The 20,564-nt window shown below is 40.6% G+C and overlaps 1 protein-coding gene across 1 annotated transcript in view; it reads left to right on the top strand.

The window, feature by feature from the left end:
* The window catches only part of PCDH19 (protocadherin 19), a 99,563-nt gene extending 79,448 nt beyond the window's left edge, over nucleotides 1-20,115 (top strand). Inside the window, 1 exon segment of the mRNA XM_032476098.1 lies at nucleotides 14,326-20,115. Coding sequence (XP_032331989.1) covers nucleotides 14,326-14,915 — 590 coding nt within the window. The 3' untranslated portion in view covers nucleotides 14,916-20,115.
* The last annotated feature ends 449 nt before the right edge of the window (nucleotides 20,116-20,564 follow it).

Raw genomic sequence — 20,564 nt, 5'->3', positions numbered from 1 at the left:
TAGGGCTGTGAAGTGGTAGAGCTGGGACTTGAACCAGGTAACCTTGCTCCAGGGCCCAAAGTCTTATGCCCTGCGCCACACCACCTCTTGAGGGGTGGGGTGGGGAGCTGCTTCCTGTTATGCTGCTTTTCCTTCTGGGCTGTGCGCTTTTATTGTCTGCTGATTACTCACAAGTGGACAGAAAGCGTCACACCTGTGGGCTGCTGCGATCATGATAATTAATACACATTGTGCTCAGGAAGGGGAGCTTTCTCTCCCTTTCCCGGTAGCCAGTTATCCCAACGCTGGGAATTTAATATATTCATTGATTCCTCTTTAGGTAAACAGGATTAAATCCCGAATGAAGCAGGGAGCAGTCTTAGGCGGTTTGCGCTTTGCCCGATTTTCGGGGTCTGCATAGTTCCAGCTGTGTAAACATGATCGGAGAACTGAGGTATTGTCTAATGAAGGAGGATTGCAATTTGGGAGAGGCCCACCGTGGCTGGGCTGGAGCCAGACATTCTTCCACCCACTCTAGTCCACACCCTGCGAGGTTGCCTTGCTCAGCTGCTAGAGTCAGAAGCGAAGATGGGGCAGCTGGTGTTAATTATTACTGTCATAGCTTCTTATCAGTAGGGGATGAAAACTAGACAAAGGTTAGGAAAATTGAAAGCCACATCCTCAACTATGCCTCAGTATGGCTCTAGGAAACAAAGAAATGGAAGACGCTGGACAAAATAAGGAAGCCCTAAAGATTAAATATGGCAGTAAAAAGAAAATGTCTAGTGAAACTGTAGCTGCATTTATATTCAGTTTGATTCTCTCCATGTTCACTGGAAGCAAGGGCACAGACATATTGCCTTTGAAAAGGGCTGATTTGTTCTGATACCTGGACTCCGTTTTGTTCTTGAGATTTGTGGAAATAACGACTAGCTCAATAATGCTAAAGACTGTTAATATATGAACACTATTATTGTGGAAGGAACTGTGGTTTCTCCATAACAAATACAAATATTATGGATTATCCAATTTTTCCATCCCCACCGTCCACCCACGATTATGTACAAAGTTGGCTCTGCTTAGTTCAGTAGAGTCTGGATCTAGTAATTGTTCTGTCCCTCTAAAGAGGCACATGGGCTTGCATATTCCTGAGATTTTGATGAGATAGCAGGTTTCCATGTCTTGGATTCTCCAGTTTATTCTTGCGGGAGGGTCAGTGATAGTTAACACAAAGGCACTTGGCTTTCCACTGGATGTGAATGTCAGGATATGGTCCTGATCAAGGAAGAAAAGAAAGCATTGCCTTTTAAGTGCTTTGGGTTGCTGTTGCATTTAGGGATAACACAGTCAGTTAGATTCACTCCTGATACAACTAGCTATTGAAAAACACTTTTCCTGAGATGCTCACTTCAAAGTCGTGTTGCTGAGATGGAATATTCTTTTATAGGATGAGAAGCCTCTGGTTTGAGTAGAAAAGCTAGTTCAATAGAGTACTGAGTTTGAATCATATGGGGAGTGTTGAGGAATAGAAAGGAGAGGGAAATTCAATAAATTACCATTTGATGCCATATTGGGATGTTGGAGAAATAAGACTCACTAGAGAGTCCTAGGCTAAAATGTCTACACATGCATCCTTTGTTCACTATCTGTGGGAGTCCGAAGAGGCAGAAACAGGTCTCCAGACTAGCAGTAGGGCATATGGGAACCCCTACATCTTCCATCATATTTAACTGGGGAGGGGGGCACGCCTGTCAATGCTGTGCATGTGGTGCCCTTGGAACTCGAGACTGGGATGTCTATTAGTGCTATGCTGAATGCTGTAATTGTAGCATGTGCAGAGCATCCCATAACACTAAGCTCCTGGATGCTTGTCTGAATCATTAGGTATGAGCATTATGGGTGCCATAATAGCACTGGGATTCCTGCAACTAAAAAGGAAACACATTTGGCTTGTACTTCACTTACAATCATTTACGCTTAAGCTATTGATAGTTGATCAGGATCTGTAGACTGCTGGGCTTGTGCCATGGGACTTCTAAGCATATTTGATGGGTGGAACAGACAGGGAGGCTGTAGATTTTGGCAAGCTGTAGTTCGCATTAGTCAGGCTGACTGTATCTGACACTAGAGATTCCAATTCACCAAGATGAAGCTTACTACGTCTCTAGGCTTTGGCTGATGGCCCAATGATATTAACATGAAGGACAGGAGAGGACCAGTGTTAGTCTGTGAATTTCCAATGAACAAATAGTTGAGTAGTTTATTGAATACCTTTTTGATTTTCTTTTTGGCAGACATAAAATTCATGGCAACTTTTTCCAAATTTGAGGGGATTGTGAGTTTTAAAATTCTACTTTACAATAAATGTTAACCATTCACTTTCCTAATATGGAAATGTGGGCTGTTTTATAGAGTGTGCAGACTATGTAGCTGTACAGATAATAGTCCTCTCCTCAAGTTTTTCTTGTGAGGGGTGCTGGTAACATACCCGGCTAAGGAAGTTCCAGATGCAACTGTTTCTAATATTCAGAGGGGCCCCCACAGAACCATCAGGCTTCCTCAGAAGATTCCTTGGTGGGAAGGGGGAAGCATCTCAGAGAGTAGGCCTTTTTCATATTGGTAGATTTTCTGTCAGAGTCTTGGCCACTGCTATTGTTCTTGATTGCCTCCCTGTAGCTTCCCTGGTGGTGTGAGTTTCTAGGCAGAAACATTTGATGTGATGAGGGAAGGCTACAAAGCCAAAGGAGGAGAAACAAAGTCTGAACAGAATGGTAAGACAAGAGACTATTTCGGGCAGGGCAGAGATGGATTGAATACTATGGAATGGAGATGAGGGAAATGAGATGCGAAAAGAAGAAGTGAAAATTAATTCATGAGAGCACTTATTATTTATAGGTGGGCATAAAAGGTCCATGGAACTTCAGGGGAACCTTCCTTTATGCAATACCTGTGAATGTGTTGAAATTTTGTGAAGGCAAGTTCCATCTCAGATGCATTAGCGGAGCTGACAGCCTGCAGTTTGTGGATTATTCAATCTGGTGCGTGATCAATCTACTCTTCCCCTGCCCTGGACAGTCTTTGGGGTGTGGTCAGGAGAAAGTAAATAGAACAGATGAAGGATTTCCTCCCAGGGGAGTTCAAGAGCTTCCTTAAACAAAGGCGGGATGTCAACATCCCGTTTTATTCTCCGAACATCTTTCTGAGCACTCTCTAGGCAATTCTCTGGCTTCCTCACAGTTCTTTAAGTAATTTTTGAAACATTTAGGTACTCTGGCTAGTTTTGCTTTTGAAAATAAAAGTTGGTTTTTGTTTTAAAAAAAATCATCAGGACAGTCTGTGTCTTGTTGGGTGGTGCAGGAGAAAGGGGAGCCCTTGTATCAATCTTTATTCCCTCTGTAAACACAGAGGACCAGAAGGGAAGGCTGTTATTAATGGTAATGCAGACCAGAAAAAAGGCTATTATTTTCAGTCTGTTGAACAGTGCAAAAATGCTTCTCAAGCACTGTGTTCAGATGTTTCTTTTTATTAGCCGTCACACAAGGAATTAGACTCATTTCAAACAGTTCGTTTTCCCACTCTTGTCTCCGTAAAAATCATTCCTCATGAGTGGTTTCTTTGTTGAAATACCGCTGACCTCCCATATTGGAATGGATAACAGGGTGTTAAACATATAAACTTTTCAGCTTGCATAAACTCTGGAAGAAGGGGGACAAAGATTCCCCAGGAGAGTAAAACTATGCATCAATGTCTTTGTTACTGTCCTCTAAGTATCTTATCCAGGAAGCTATGTCAGCATGACAATTCTGTGTTGTGTGTGTATGTGTGTGTGATTAGTAAGAGCAGAGAGCTCGTTGAATGTCAGCAGGAGGTCTTAAAATATAATTCTGCATCTGCCCCCTTCTTTTCTCCTTTCCAACCCTTTTCTACCCCCTACCCCCAATCCAAGACCATTAAGAGAGTTAAAGGAATGGTACCACATCTTAATATGTAAGCAGATGATGATCCTTAGCTCTTCAGTTCATTGCCGTTTGCATTTTGCCAAAGCTGATTATTTTATCTGCAATTTTAATAACAAGCTAAATTATTTGCCATTCACTAACTGATAGAAGCAAATAAAAAAAGATTGCAAAGTGGAATTAAGGGGATAAGGAAGCTCTAGGGCCAAAGAAGGCTTTTTCTTTAATTAATAATTTCAGTTTACTCTTAGAATATTGTTTATGCTAGAGTCCAACATCTTAGATTAAACAAGCCTGCACCCTCCCTCTCTAGAACTGCCAAATTGAAATCTTCGAGAATAGAAATCATGCAGGCTGAATGAAGCGTCAAATTCTCTACTCCCAGTGCTGTCTTGTTTTCTGCACATAGAACTAGATTCCTCAGGGCTTCTCCAGCCACAGCGTGGCATTCCTTCATTAGCCTCATGTTTTACAGACCCAGTCATGAAAGATTGGCATTTTAACCAACAAGGGGCAAATGCAATAAAATTGGAGTTCAGGAGATGCAATGTTTTGGAAAAACAGATTATTCCAAGGGTGTAAAGGTACATGATCTGTACTAAATGGACGGAGCATTTAAATTTACCAGACTGGTTTTTAGTAATCTTTTGATTTGTTCCATGGCTTTTTTTCCAGCTTTATTGAGATGTGATTGATGTCTAATGCTCCATTGTTTCAACTTGTGAATGGAGATAAGTATTCAGGATGATGAGGACTGGTAGTGGTGAGTGTGTGTGTGTGTGTGTGTGTGTACACATGTGTGTATCTGTGATAGTTTTTTGTGGCCATAATTCAGACTTACTATGCATCAGCTCTTACATAGATTTTTCCAGAGCTGTGTCAGAATATCTTAACTCAGGTCATCTTAACCGAAAAGCCTTCTGCTTCTCCTGTATTCAGAATTCAAGCCAGCTCAGAAAAAGTCCTCACAGCTGTGGCCAAAAGAGATTCCAAGACTTCCTTGATGCTTCAGATGGAGCGGCCATTCTTTCTTTCAAAGTAGACTTGGACAAGCTGAAGGTCAGGGGCTCATCCTGGAACCACCATGTGCTAAAGCTGTAAAGGACTTTAAGCGTATGGTGCATTCAAATTATCAAGCTTCCTCAAAGAACAAATTAATTGGCCTTGCTTCTCGATTTGTCTAATTGCTTTTGAGGCAACACCCAAGAAAATACAGCTGGCTTTCTCCCACTAGTATGATTAAGTGGACAACTGGAAAAAGAATAATTCTAAGTAACTGTAAGGAAAAGAGCAAAAGAATAAAATTGAGCATTGTCCATGAAAGATGGATGATGACAAGTAAACATAGAAGGTGGCGTTTGCTCCCTTCAATTTTGGTATTCATTATTCATAGTTATTATTCATAAATTCCAGCACAAATGTTAGGCCTGCACCCCAGTGGCATATTTGCATTTTATTTTAAGTTGATTTCTACCTGGTTTTGCAAACAAGGATTTAATGGTTTTGGCCTCTGCTGCTATTTTGTCTTTTTCATACAGTGGCTTCTGTCCCTTTCCCACTCGCTATCTCCATCATCCATCTCACACCCCCATCCAAGATTCATTCTCTCTCTCTCTCTCTCTGTCTTTAATGTTTTAGGAAAAAAGATTTCTAACATGGAAAAGTGATATTTGAATAGATTCCCCTAAGGCAATCAATTTACTTTTAATTTGTCTGGAACTAAGCTTTTCTTTGTTGCAATGAGGAAGGATTGAAATGGCTGTAAAATTTATTAGCTTCCACGAAGATATTTGAAATGAATTTTTTTTAATGATTGTGCTGTTTGCTGTACCCAGAAGCAGTGTCATCGCAATTACAGTATTCCAGATGGTTGCTGAAGTTACACTGAAATATCAAGATAATGCTAGACTTTTCTATGAGGCTTTTGTTAGTAATGAATAGTCCAACCTAGGTAGTTAACAGATATTAATCCCTCTGACACTCCTGTTTGCTTCCAGTGACTATTTCTAGTGATTCCTGCTTAGCCAGCTGATGACATGACACATGGTATCTTTTTTTTGAATCACTGCAAGGAACAGTGATTGGTTTACCAAGCGCTTTATTTTTCAAATGGGAAGGAAGTGATTGGAGTAACAGGAACATTTTGGCAGTCAAGAATCTGTAAAGAATTTAGAAGTTACCATTGCAACATTTTTCATTGACTCATGTATAGCATTGCCTGTTCTACAAAACTGAATGTCCTGGGACTTGATTGAAGGAAGTGTCAGTTCCTGTTAAGAAGAACACCAACTGCTGGATGCCTTTTTTTTTTCCCACCAACAGTAAATTTTCACTGAAAAAGGGGAGCTTTTTCTCTTTTTGATCATGCCTTGTTCCTCTTGCTTTCTGCGCCAGCCTTATTTGTGCCATCCTTGCTACACATTGTGTTCAATACCCAGAAACTTACGACTAGCCTAAAAGTGGCCTTGTTCTCATGCTAATGACACATCAGCAATTTCCTTATTCTCGAGGAAAAAGTGAAACCAAGTTGGTGATAACATTAGGTTCAGTGCTACTTATAAGCACCATCTAAAGGCTCTGTCTTTGCAGCATAACTACCTGTAGAACAGTGTGAAACGATCTATCTGTTTTTCATCTACACAAAGTCAAACAACGGGTTCGAACTCTTCACAGAAGTGACTGGGTGTTAGAGGTGTCTGATGGATGTAGGCTAAGGGACTTCATTCTGTGCACATGTTAGAATGAAACTCTCAAAAAATGGTCCCACTTTGCTCCAAGCTGCAGTATCTCAGTGTTCCTCTTTTGGGGGAATAGCTCAGTGGCCTTCTGTGACACCTCATATTTTACTTGTGAAGCTTTTTCAAATGGTTTCTAAGCACCTCGATGAAGTCCAGCACTTTGTCAGATAATTTGCTCCACCATAGAAGCCAAAATACAAAGGTTCCACTCTAGTCAATCTCTGCTTATCTCAGTCACTGTCAGCACCTCTTATTTCTCAGTCTCAATTTTCCAGGCAGCCTTCTGCTTCATTTCCTTGCTCCCCATGCATCAGCACAAATGATTTATACTTATACACATCTTGAAATCTCTTCTTTACGGATCGAATTGAATTTGGCCCCAGTACAAAAATGGAAACTCCAGGAACTATTGTGATTGCCCAAATTGCAACTTAGATTGTATGACTGTACATGCCACACTCTCATCTATCATAAATATTAAATTCTCAAGCACTTATACTTCAGTATGTTTTAACTTTGTCTCTTTGATGAGCTCAGCACTGAAGATTCCGTTGAAGATAATGCAGTTGCTTTGCATTCTGAGAGGGGCATCTTTTTAATCTCTTTTAATGTTGCACCGGGAGTAAGTGAATTTCAGGTGCATAGACTGTGAATGAGGGGAGATGCCAATGTGCCAGTTGGCATCACAGAGGCCAAATACTGGGTGGCACTTGCTAACTGATGCTGATCTGTCTAATGGTCTAGGACAAGGTCGGGGTTCCTCAGTCTTTTCAGCCATCCTCTCCATCCTAAGCTGAAACTAAATGTCACAGAATTCCTGCTGTTTAAATAGCTGTCTTGAAAATGCTAGTCTTTGCTGATCAGAATGGGCTTTTCTCTCTGCCTGTCTTCTCCCTTTTGGCAACATCCCTTTGCTAGTCTCAGAATCTTTGTTCCCATACCCTATCCCCCACCTTACCTTTCCTGAGGTATCTGCCTCCAGACATTTCTAGCTTTTCTTACTCCAGAACTCTCCTATCCTTCCCTTCACCCAGGGCTTTGCTATATGACCAAAGAAAATCTGATGACCTCAGTTTGGTAGTGGATCCTTTATTTCAACAGGGCCTTTAATGCCTCTACCCAGATGAATAAAAAATGTGGGCATTTCTCGCCATGTTACAAGGGCTGGTTTTGGCATAACTCTTCTTTGTCATCTGTCAAATAATACCACGTGGATATTTTGAATGCCAGTCACAGTTCTGGCATCCTGCCTGCTGTCCGTCAGGCCATAGTGCTGTAGGAAGGGCTGCTAACTGGCAGGAGGCTAGGGAACAGAAGAACAGAAAGGAAATGTTAGGGAGGAACCAAAATGGCAGCAAAAGCTGAAAGAAAGAGAAGAAAGGAGTGAGTAAGAGACAAGTAGTGGTTTGTAGTGTATGTACTTTGTGAGTTACTTCTTGTCACACTGGAATGGCTGCAGGATAGCTTGATGTCATTGGTTCATGAGCCTCTAAAAATGTCTCTGCTCTCACTGGTGCACCCTTAAATATTTTAGAGATGGAGCTCCATCTTTTCTTGTTGAAACTTTGGGTCCTTTAGGAAGTGAGTGTAAACTCCTCCCGGAATTACAATGTGAGAGGGCTTTGGGAAGTTGTCATTTTGCAAAGTCCTAAGCCCTTATTGGATTTTTGCTATCTGCTCAGCTGGTATCTGTATACCCAAAAGAAGCCTAGCCCTTAAGATGTCAACCAGTTCAAAGCCATGATGGAATGTCTGAAGCCTAGATCGTGTTTCCTGCTCCCCTTCCTTCCTTTCCTCCCCCTCCCTCCCTTTTCCACTGAGCCCATTGCTGAACCCATTTGCCTTGTTAAGTTACAGATAAAGGATAGATGTTCTTTCTCCTGACTCTTTGCAGGCCTTAAGATGCTTTTAAGAATTCTTTCTAGGGTAATTCTTTCCTTTGTGATTCCCAGGCATATTTGACTGGAGCATTAGTTTTTCAATGGGCATTTAAATTAGTTTTGTGAAAAAGAATCAGCATCTGCAGTGGATCTAAAAGGCTCACCATAGGTCCCATTTTTGGTTTTTATTTTTTATAGGAATGAACAATTCTATCTGATGTCAAGAAACAATGCTTGCTATTTGAACAAGTTAATTTCATAAAGCAGATGCTCTAATTGTTGTGCTGTTAACTATTATAGTACAAGACCCATTAAATATTGTTAGGATTAAAAACTCCAAGGCACATGGCAAATGTATTTTCAACTGGACAGCCAAGCATAATAGACCTCTTTAAGATCTGCATATAGTATGCAGCAAACCATTCAGAGACTTGAGATGACACTTGACTTTCTCAAGCTTTCATTCACTTTATTGCCTCTGGCTAAGCTACATAGTTTTCTTTGTAGGTTTCCATAGTGTTTCTACTAAACACAATGTAACAGTTATTTCCACTTTTAGGAGTTGTATTAGTGGCACAATATCTGGTGTGTTGACCAAGATGCTTTGTTCTGTTGCTAACACTCTTTTTTTTGTACCTTTTTCATTCAGTTAAATTAAACTGTTGTTGAGTATCTGGTTTGTACTGGGCCCTTTGCTAGGCTCTGTGGACGTGGGAGGGAACAAAACAGATATAATCTTTGCTCATTTAGAATTTACAAGTTGGCATTAAATATAGATATTAAACAAGTAATTACATGTATGATGAGTGCTATAAAAGGAGGTAGTATGGGACCTACCTTAATCTAAGGAATCAGGGAAGGATTCCCTGAGGAAGTCACATTTAAGTTGAGACTTCAGGGATAATATATCAGTTATGAATAGTGTTCAGCTGCTGGTAATAAAGATCCCTTTCTCCCACTGAAGGAAATAAATCAGTGAATTAAGCAAGAGGAGGGCTTATTTTTCCTTTTATTTGAAAGAAGTTCAGTTCTAGTAAGACAGGTCAACAACATCTTCAATATCCCAAAGTCCTTATATCCTTTTTTTTTTTTTTTTAATGGTGGTACTGGGGATTGAACCCAGGACCTCATGCATGCTAAGCTTGTGCTCTACGACTGAGCTATACCCTCCCCCGAAGTCCTTATATCCTTTTACTCTGCTATGCATAGGCACATGGCTTCCATCCTCAGAGTTGCCTCATGGTAGTAAGATGGATGCTGTAGCTCCAGCTATTATGTCTCCATTCCAGATAGGACAAAGCAGGAAGGAATAAAAACTAAAGAGTCTGTCAGCTAAGTCAGCTTCCCTCTTTTAAGGAACTTTCTTGACATCCTGCCTCCATAACATTGGGCCACTCTTAGTCACATGGCCACCCTTATCTACAAAGAAGACTAGGAAATACCGTTTTTTAGCTGGCACACTACCAATCCTAACAGAAGTGGGCTTCTGTTTCTAAATACTAAAAATAGATACGGCTGTTTGGTAGACAGTTTGTTATGTCTGCTTCAGATGAGTAAGAGTTAAGTCAAGAGGGGACACCTCAACATTTATGTTTTCTTGATTAGGTGCACGTGATTAATTTTAATAGCACTTACCCTTTTCATAATCAATGCCACAATCCCTTCCATTATATCTCACCAAAAATGGCCGCACTTTGGTCATAGATTATTTTGTTTATGGAGTGATGCAGATTAAGCCAAGTGGATATTATGAGTACAATCCAGGAAGCTTTTCTGATTTACACATCACTTGGTTGTAGGTTATATTACTGTTGCTATTTAGAAGTAGCTAACTACTTGAACTCTTAGGAACTGGAACTCACTTTAACTTTCCCTTTCTGCCTCATTGATTGCAGATCACCTCTGAGGAGGTAACACATTGCTCTTGTAACTCTTACCTTGAACTATTTTAGTGTTGGAGTTTTGTCTCTGATCATAGGGATCTTTGAGTTAATACACCCAAACTCTGAATCATGAGAAAGGACTGCCAGTGTTATTGAACACATCCATTGTGGCTGGACATCTATACAAACCCAATAGAGCCTCTCAGCCCTTCTATTCCACCAGGACTTTGAAAGTTTTAGCAAAGCCTGAGATGGTGTTTTCATCATTTTCCTTTTTTTACTTTGGTTAGGACCCTGGGTAGGCTTTTTCTAGTGTGGAACCGCACTGTTTGCCCACATCTGAAGAGACAGCAGTTTCATGTCCTGAGGAGGGTAGTAATTGCTGTAAAAGGTTTGTTATTATCTACACAAAATAACATATTCTGTTCTTTTTCTGTTGAATTACTTCCTTATCCATCATGACTTAGTCATCACTGCCTCTTATGCCTCCCATGCTCTCACAAGACTGATGCTTTAAGATTTACTTCTTTCTTTCTTTTTTTGCCAGAGGTTTTGGGAGTCTCTCATGAAAGCCCTAATGACAAATTGTAACCAAAATATGTATTTATTACTACTTAAATTTAAGAAACTTTATTCTTCTATTTTTAATTTTTTTTGTCCAAAATAATCTGATCTATTTTGAACTAAGGAATTCTATGGCCTCGAGATTTGAGATTTGTGTCCCTCTTCCAAACTATGCACACTCTTCATTCATTTAAAATATGTGTGTGTGTGTATAAAATATTTTTTGTAAATGCTAAGGACAAGTTCACAAGCAGGGAAGACCAGTTTGCAAGTTCATCATTCACCCCTAATCATGTCTACATCTGCTTTCATTCATCTGTACATGTTAATGTGTTTAAATTTCCACAACTGTGTGTGGATTTTAAAGTCTTACATGTTGCTTTGCCTAAGCTCAGGGTAATACTTTCAGAGAAAGATCTAGCAAGGTATAGAGTCGCAAATAGGCTCATAAGAGGACTCTTAGCTGGAAATTAGTGAATTGTTAGCTTACCTCTGTTTCAGCTGGAGCCAGCATCTTGACAGTTAATTTGTGATGATACAAAATGGTTCCTGTCTATTCTCACATCTCCACCCCTAGCCACAGTACTACATGATGGCAGGCACATAATCTCTACCAGTCTTAGGAATTCCAGAAGTAGTCTCTGCTTTTTTACATCTGATTTGTCATCATTGGTATTGTTAAGGGGCTTTGTATTGTAACTTTCTCACTTCTTAAACACACTTAATTTCCTTACTGACTTGAAGTTTTGATTTTTGAAAGGTAATTCCTTTGCATTACATTTATGAAGGTAGGTTACCTTGGGCTGGTAAGACATTCTTTATGCCAGTCTATATTCTCCATGGTTTCTTTCATATTTCATATGGGTAGAAACACTAAAGCTGGGTTAGATTTTGTTTCAATAGTATTGACACAAATGTCACTAAGTGTGGTTTGGTACTAAAAATGAGAAGCAGCAAGTCACTGCTCTTGGTAAGGATTTAAGCAACTAAAGATATCGGATCTAAGCCAGGAGTGAGACATTGTGAGTAAATGAGTCCTTCAGAGTCAAGTCTTCACTTGCATGAGGTAAGCACAGTGCACATAATACATTCACATACTTAATCCAAGAGAATAACATATTATTCTAGCTGCAATAGGGCTAAGGTGGGCTTGGTGAGATTGGAGGGTAGGACTAGACTGATTGCATTCCTAGGGGCGCTGAGTGAGTTTAACTTTTCCTTTTCCCAAAGTAGTGATTTATTTATTCACTTAGGCACTGGGTAAGCTGAGAGCAAGTACTGTCTTTGCAGAGAAGCTTCTGAGATAACTGAGTTCCCCTGCTCTGGTCTTCCTGAGTTCATAAGATCTTAGAGGTGTCTGCCTCTGGAGTCTCTGCCCTCCGGGTATGCTGGGGATCCAGGTCTTCTCATGCTGTTCACTTGAAGCCACCTACTCTAGGGAAGGAGCAGGTACTTAGATCTGGGGTGCCACGTGGATGCCATTCTCACACTGAGTTGTGTTGAAGAGGAACTGCATCTTCAAATTTGAAGACAGCCACTTGAAACTAGAACCTTAAAAGAAACTGAGAGCTTTATGTTGAGTGCATTGGGAAGATTCTACTGTATTGTAGTTTACCACTGTTCTGCTCGAGGAATGTGAGCAAATGGCCTATAATATGAGTCTGAAGGTCAGCTGAGATTTCCTCTTCACAGCTGGTCATATGGCTGTGGTTCCAGGGCTCATAGGCTAAGGCCTCTAGGCCTTTGTGTGCTAAACTGTGGACAAATAGGACAGGGATCCCACAGCCTTCTGGAGATACTATATTTAGACTAGGTCAAGGGCCATTTCCAGAGCTGTGTTGAAATCTGGACTCAGCCTGGATTAGGTCTTGACATTTAGCTGCTTCTAACACCTTTTCTTCAAATTATGAAGTATACAGCCAATTCAACCGTTATTTCTTGAGCCCCCTCCCAAGTGCCCCTTTACCAAAATAACTCTAGATAAATGAGGGAGAGCAGTGCCTCTTTGCTATGTCATTTACAAGTGTATATGGAAGATGTGTTATATATAGATTAATATCAGGCAAGACCTTGAATTGCAGGCTTCTGCTTCCTGCAAAAAAGCAGTCACAGCACATATTTCCAACTTTTTTTGTCATGTATTTTTTGTCTTTACAATCTCTCCTTGTTTCTCCACCTCCTCCGATCCTGCCCCAAGGATTTCTATAAATGTTACGCCGCTCATATTTTGATGCATTGTGCGATGGGATGAAAATTTTCATTAGGTCATCCTCATGCAAGAATGTAACATAAATATAAGTTGACCTGGAAAACTAGGGCTATAAACCAGACATTAACAGTTTTTCAATAGACAGGCAGAAGTTAACCCTGGGCCTGTGCTTTAGAGAAGCCCATGTAGAAAGACTTTCTGAGAGCCAAATTAAAACTTTTAACTCTAAATGAACCTGACCTGAAAAGAAAAACATGTCTTGCCAGTAATTCTAAATTCTGTCTGGTGAGATCTTCTTTGATAGGATTAAAGTAATCCATGAAAGAATTATTTTAATAAATTTGACCCTAATGAAACTTCAGATATGAAAGATAAGGAGGGATGGCTAGTTGGGTATAATTAAACGATGTTTAGCCTATGAGTGATACATGCATAGGGCCAGTTGAAGCTTCTGGGTCAAATAGAAGGAAGAGATTTCAGTGTATTCCTCCTAATGGGAAATAAAGTCATGTCAATGGTTTAGTGAGGAGATTGGCTGGTGGGACTGGTGGTCAAAAAGAAGTGACATGATTGGGTTTTCAAAGACAGCATGAGACCAATCTAAATATTAAGCACCATAATCACTGACAGGTAAGGTGGGAAAGTGTGACAGTGCTATTACTCGAGAACATGATCAAGACTTCTCAGATATACTGACTGTTGGATTCTCTCCTCTGCCTCCACTCCCTCTTCTGCTGGAACCAGTTTCAAACCCGGTTGATTTTTAGTAGGAGTTGTTGATAAAAATGCTGACTCTCAGTACCTTGACGGTTAGGATAAAGTTTTTTTTTAAATATATTTTTTCATCATAACGTGTTTCCCTTTAGGTTTTTAGTTTTGTCAGCAGTGGGAGCAGCAACAAAAATAATAATAAAAAAGTTGGGGAGAGTATACAGGGGGAGACCTACAGCTTTCAAAAAATCCAGTTCTTCACACTTGTCCCAAAAGGCAATAAAGGACTATCTAGAGGTATCATTTCCCAAAAGGGCTTGTGGGCACCTAAGAAACCAACACTGGAGAGTAACAGTGATTCCTGGGAAAAGCTGATGAAATTGACATTTTATTTTCTCCAAACAGATCAGAATGAAGGATTTCATTGCAGGGAAGAGTGCCGGATTCTTGGCCACTCTGACAGGTGCTGGATGCCTCGGAACCCCATGCCCACCCGCTCCAAGTCTCCCGAGCACGTGAGGAACATCATTGCGCTGTCCATTGAAGCTACTGCGGCTGATGTTGAAGCTTATGACGACTGCGGCCCCACCAAGCGGACTTTTGCAACCTTTGGAAAAGATGTCAGCGACCACCCGGCTGAGGAGAGGCCCACCCTGAAAGGCAGGAGGACTGTCGATGTGACCATCTGCAGCCCCAAGGTCAATGGCGCTATTCGGGAGGCGGGCAATGGCTGTGAGGCTATTAGCCCCGTCACCTCCCCTCTGCACCTCAAGAGCCCTCTGCCTACCAAGCCTTCTGTGTCTTACACCGTTGCCCTGGCGCCCCCGGCCCGCGATCTGGAGCAGTATGTCAACAATGCCCCTTCTCGTCCCTCTGAAGCTGAGCCCCGTGGAGCTGATGGCGAGAAAGTCGTGCACGAGGTCAACCCCATTCTGAAGGAGGGTCGCGACAAAGAGTCTCCCGGCATGAAGCGTCTGAAGGATATCGTTCTCTAAACCAGGCTTGGGGAAGAAGAGAGAGAAACCACGCTGGCTAGCGAAGAGGCAGGAGCTGATCATTTTAATTGCTCATCAATGGTTGGTTTTTGAGTGGCTGTATTTCAGAGCTTTCCCTAAATGTATTGTTTATAAATGACTATCATTCTGTGACAATCCCTCTCGTTTCAACAGACAGCAGGGGTGTTCCGTTGGAGCAAATTAGCTTTGGCTTTAGTTGTTTATGGGGCCTTGATATTGGGGAAACAGAGACAAATTCAGTTGTGAAAAAGTATTATGTATTAAGTGTTTGAATTTATATATTTTTCTATGTCGAAATTATAATAAAAAGTACCATTGTTTGTGGAGGATTACATTTAAAAAAGCAAAAAAAAAAAAAAAAAAGAAGCTCTGGACACCTTTAATAAGCTCGCCACTGTTTTGTAGTATAGACAAGTTAATGGTCATTTATTGTGTACTCTTCATTGATTCAGTGATGTGAAATTGAGCCCCTAAAAGGTTGTTTCTGAAGCTCGAGTACTTTCCAATGCCACTACTTTGCTGTGGACACCCCTGCTTTAAGAACCCTTTTGCTAGCTGTGCTATTGTTGTATTTGATATTGCAAATTGCTACGTGTGTGGTGATGGCAAAAGGCTTTTAGAGGTTGGTGTTTTTTTTCTTAAAAAAATAAAATAAAACTACAGACAAAAACAAAGCTCAAACAACTGAGACGGCAAGTGAATGAGTAAGACCACACATGAAGATTGAGTACTTGGAGGAGACTCACGTGGAGGAGACCCACGGAGTGGTTGCTCACCACCTTGCAGAATAGTTTTCCTGCCTTTCAGTCTTCTGCCCAGATCCATGATAGATCATTGCAGAAAGTCATTTTTGGATATTCTGCTATCTAATTTGCAGTTGTCAGAAATACTGTGCTGAAAGTTTTATGAGATCAATTTTTCTCATTTTCAGGCCCTGAACAGGAAAGTTGCTCCTGAAGTGATCAGTTTCCAGTCTTAGAAATTCCCCATCTCCAATCATCTCAAACTCAAAAAGACTAAATCTATTTTGAGTTCTAAATTAGCATCTTTTCAGGCATACACTTCCTGATTCAGTGTTTCCCAATCACGATTGGAATTTTAGACTGCAAAGCACGTCATGGGCTGGAATTGAGAACTCCATGTAGGATTATAAATAGGGGTAGAGTAAGCAGTACAAAGTGTACATTTAGGAAAAGACAGGTAACATGTAACAGCATCACTGATCCAATTACCATGCCTTCTAAATGGAGACACTTGGACACTTGAACTTGTCTTTTTATGATTAGTACTTTTTTAAATTAAAAATGTGAACAAGAAACTATTAAAATAAATATCCATTAGATTTAGCTAACTCTTTGCTGTAGGCTAGGAATACACCTTTTTTTTTAATTAGCAAGTTTGTTACACACATTCTTCCCACTCCCCCATTACTAATTGTCTATTAAATTCACTAGCCAACATAGTATTCTTGCAGCCTAAGAGTTCATTGTTTAAAAATGAACAAATATGTCACCTTTGCTCTGCCTTGGTCTTAAAAGAGCTGTTTCTGGAGAAACAAGTTTTGTGGTTATGTTCTCATTTGTTTCATTTTTTGAAATTCAAGAGTACCCAGAAAAAAAAGGCTTAAAGGTTAGAGCACTAGAATGCAAAAGAGGATTTATTTTCTTAAGTTTAGGTAGATAAGTCAGCTCTTTTAAATGTTTTAGTTATTTTTGCCTGAGTTCCTGGCTTTATACATTACTAGGAACATTTTCTTTTGTGGAGGGGGGAGGGCTTTGAGGGAGGGAGTGGGTAAGGCAGTGGGGATGGGGTTAGGTAGGGGAGAATATTTCTGAAAAAGAACTTATAATGAAGCTACAAATTCATCCTTATTCCTTATTCAGTGCTGAATACTACCTCATGCAAAATATTGGTGTGGCTGCAAATTTCCCTCTGAAACTGACACAATTAGAAATCGATTACTGTACCATCTTCATTTTGGTTCATTTAATTCTCTCTCTTTTTCCCCTTTGATTCATTTCATTTTAGTAGTAGATTTTGAATTAGGTATTTATTTCTGTTTGCAAGTGAATAAACTATTTGATCAACACATTAAAATTTAATTTTTTTCATTCAATTTATAATGGCTGCCTGTAGAATTTAGACTGTTCCTTGCCTGATCCATCCTGATATTATGTTGTTAGGTGCCACCCCAAGGTCGCTTTCAAGTCAGATTTGACAGTTTTTGTACAGGTGTATTTCTTACCATGCTCAGCAGGAAGGAGGGAGCTGAACAGATTGTGGCAAGTGGGAACATTCAATGTTAGATGGCTGTTGAGCCAGAGAGGCCACTGGCTGGCATGTCTCTTACCGGCTAAGTTTAAACTGGTTAGAGTAGCAGTGACATTGATGCTGCTTTTCTCTTGTGTTTTTTTCTTCCTTTTTCTTTTTTTCAGAATTCAGTTTCAAGCTATAGACCAATCCTTTTTCCTTCTCAAAATACTTTGTTCGCAGTGGGCAGTCAGACATTTTTTGGCTTCCAAACCCTTTATTGAGCATGTTCAGAGAATTCCCCTCATTAAGAAAATATCTTTTTTTTTTTTTTTTCCTTTCCAGTTGTCTGATGTATACATCCTCCCAGAAGCACAAGTGCATCCTAGGAGGGCTTTGTAAGCTGGTTTTATAGGCAGGCTGTGCCTGCGAATAGGAATTTTGTGCAAGGATCCTAAATTTCCCTTTGGTTCATGTTTCCCCACCCCTTCTTTTCAACATGTCTGATAAAAAGCCACAAAGGCCAGAGGGCCAGATATTCTTCCTTTTCCCTCTCTAAACATGTTATGCATTTAAATATGAGGGAGCAGTTTCAGTTCCTAAATCCTAGGGAGTTCCATTCCATTTATTCTGATGTCCCTTTTAGGGAGGAGTCGGTATTGAGGCATGACTTACTTTACTAACAACTGCTTTGGGCATGTCCCTGAGCAGGTGAACGTCTTCATGCACTAGAAAGGGTTCAGTTTGCATTGATTGATTGCTTTCCCCCAAATATGGGGATATACTACTTACAAGGAATAGGAAGAAGAGAACCATGCCATGTGGAATCTCTTTTTTCTTCTTTTTACTGACTAATCTATGAACCTGTTCAGAAGGAAACTTACCATCCTTTGAGTCTCTAAAAGCCAGTAAAGGAAATTATGGCCCACCTTATTGCCCAAATAGGTAATGGGCCAAGGGACCCTGCAGTTCCTGAATGGCAGTGGTTCTCAAAGTGTGGTCTCTGGACCGACAGCACCAGCAGCCCTTGGATAATGGTAATTCCCTGTCCTCACCCAGACCAACTGAAGCAGAAATTCTGGCTGTGGGACCTGGCAATCCATATGGATCAGATCCCCACTAATGGTTGAGGACTTGTTAAAGCACAGGTTGAGGGGACCCACACTTAGAGTTTCTGGTTCAGTAGGTCTGGGTTGGGGCCTGAGTCTTTGCTGATTTAAAAATTCCCAGGTGATGCTGATGCTGCTGGCCCAGGAACCACACTTTGAGTATCACTGCTCCAGTGTAAACCTGTCTCATAGAGCTAATTGCACCTAAGATGCCTGTTTAAACTCGTTCATTGACACGGTGTCCCACGGATCACTAAGCAAAAATGTTAATGGAGTACAACTTAAAACTCTGAAAATTGGAACCACCCAGAGTATCATCCCAATAGTGTTACTTCAGCATACAGCTGATTGTATGAAGGGAATTCAGTTGAACTTTTCATATAGCTCTGTCATATCAACAGGCAAAACAAAAGCTGTGCACTTGAAGCAGCAAGGACAAAGGGCAGTTTGGGGAGAGGCAGGGTTTTAGAGGATAGCTCAATCGGGCATCCAAGGTGGGAAAAGGATTATTATTGTACATAATAGAAGTTCTGACTGGAATTCCAATTCACTTTATGGGGATCATTTCGATGTTGAATGTTCCCCAAAGCATCCTGACAAGTCTGGTCCACTTGGCTCTTTACCCGGGGTAATAAGACCCTAACTGACTTTGAAAAACTGGCATAAATGAGCTTATGAAGTCCATTGTATACAGTCCTAGTGTTTGCCTTCTCAGTAAAATTACATTTAAGGATGTCATTTCATGAGTCAAATTGTATCTGCTGACACTGAAGTGTATTGAGGTGTTGTTCTTTAGTTTAAGTATGTAACAAAGTAATATTCAAAGGGGATGTGTGGGGGTGGGGCTGGGACCGGGTGGCTTTATATTGATAATGAAATATTCCAGAGCAAAACACATTGTCCTAATGAAGCTGTTGCAGCTCTCTTTGTTTTCTTGTGAGGCTGGAATTGGCCTGTGGGTCACATGTTGTGCAAAAGTGAATTAATTTCCAATAGAACTCATATCGCTTCTGTAACACAAAGAAAATCAAACCACCTTGTCGGAAATATACATTGTAAGGCGCTCTTGGTAAGGAACAACGCACGAAAACCTGATCTTGATTGGAAAGCACTGTAGGTCATTAGGGACAACTGATGATGCTGATTGTTGCTCCAGCTGTGTTGGCAATTAAAGATGACCTTGTTACTAACTGCAAGTTGCTGTCAACCTTAGCAAACAAACCAGCTAACACCATTACAGCACTGGTTAAGTAGATTTTTACTGGCACTGGCTGGCGTTCAGCTGAGGAAGGCTAGGATACAGACTTTAATGACCAAGAGCCAGACTAGCTCGAGCTAGAAATTCAGCAACAAATACCTCCTTGTGCTATTTGAATGCTAAGGTATTAGTTGCAAAAGGCTTTCGCCTTCTCTCCTCTAGTGAGGGGAATGAGCCTGATGACACTATTACTGTTTACCTGTCAAACCAGGGTGGAAATTTAGAGGGATGCAAGTACAGTATGTCTCATTAAGCAGTCTCTGTTGCTGACTATATGAAGATGAAATTGTTGTATATGCTGATCTGTATGTTATGTACATTTTCACAGTGATTGAATCATTGTAAAAAGACAAAAAAAAAAGACAAAAAAGAATCACCACTCTGTCTATTTTATGAAAATGATAAAGCAGCTTTATTAAATTATTACAGTTATGTTTTAAATGGTGTTATCTGCCACATTGTTTCCTTTTCTCTGGTGGTTCTCTGTTTTCCCCTTAAATGTGTTTTCTCTGCTTCAAAAATTTAATGCATTTTAGTATTAAAGGCTATTATGGAAAAATTATTGAGCGTTTGGTGAACTGTGTCTCGGAGGGTGTCGGTTGGCATGGGGGTGGGGGTGACTATTAGGAGGGAACCAGCCCTCAGTGGGGTCACTGCTGTTCCAACCCAAATGATTTCTCTTGCCATTTTCATTTCACACAATCACCAACTCTTCCAACTAAGAGGGGCCACTTCCTTCAGCCAGGCTCCCATCATTTCCTGAGTACCTCCACTCCTCCCCACCCCAGTCAATACCTTTTTCTGAGAAGGGAGACCCATTCACATCTAGAGTGGTAAAGACTTTCCTGGGTGGCACCTTACACAAGAGCACTAAAACCATTCTTTAAAATAAACCATTTCAGGCAGCCAACTTCACAGTGGGACTTCTCTGAAGAATTAATTTTAAAAAAGGTGAGAAATAGTAGAGGCTGACAGCAGGGGAAAAGAGAATTTAAAACAAAGATGACCTGG

Source organism: Camelus ferus, chromosome X, assembly GCF_009834535.1.
Source record: "Camelus ferus isolate YT-003-E chromosome X, BCGSAC_Cfer_1.0, whole genome shotgun sequence".
NCBI lineage: Eukaryota > Metazoa > Chordata > Mammalia > Artiodactyla > Camelidae > Camelus > Camelus ferus.
The sequence above is the reverse complement of the archived record's forward strand: the minus strand, read 5'-3'. Positions and strand labels throughout refer to the sequence as shown.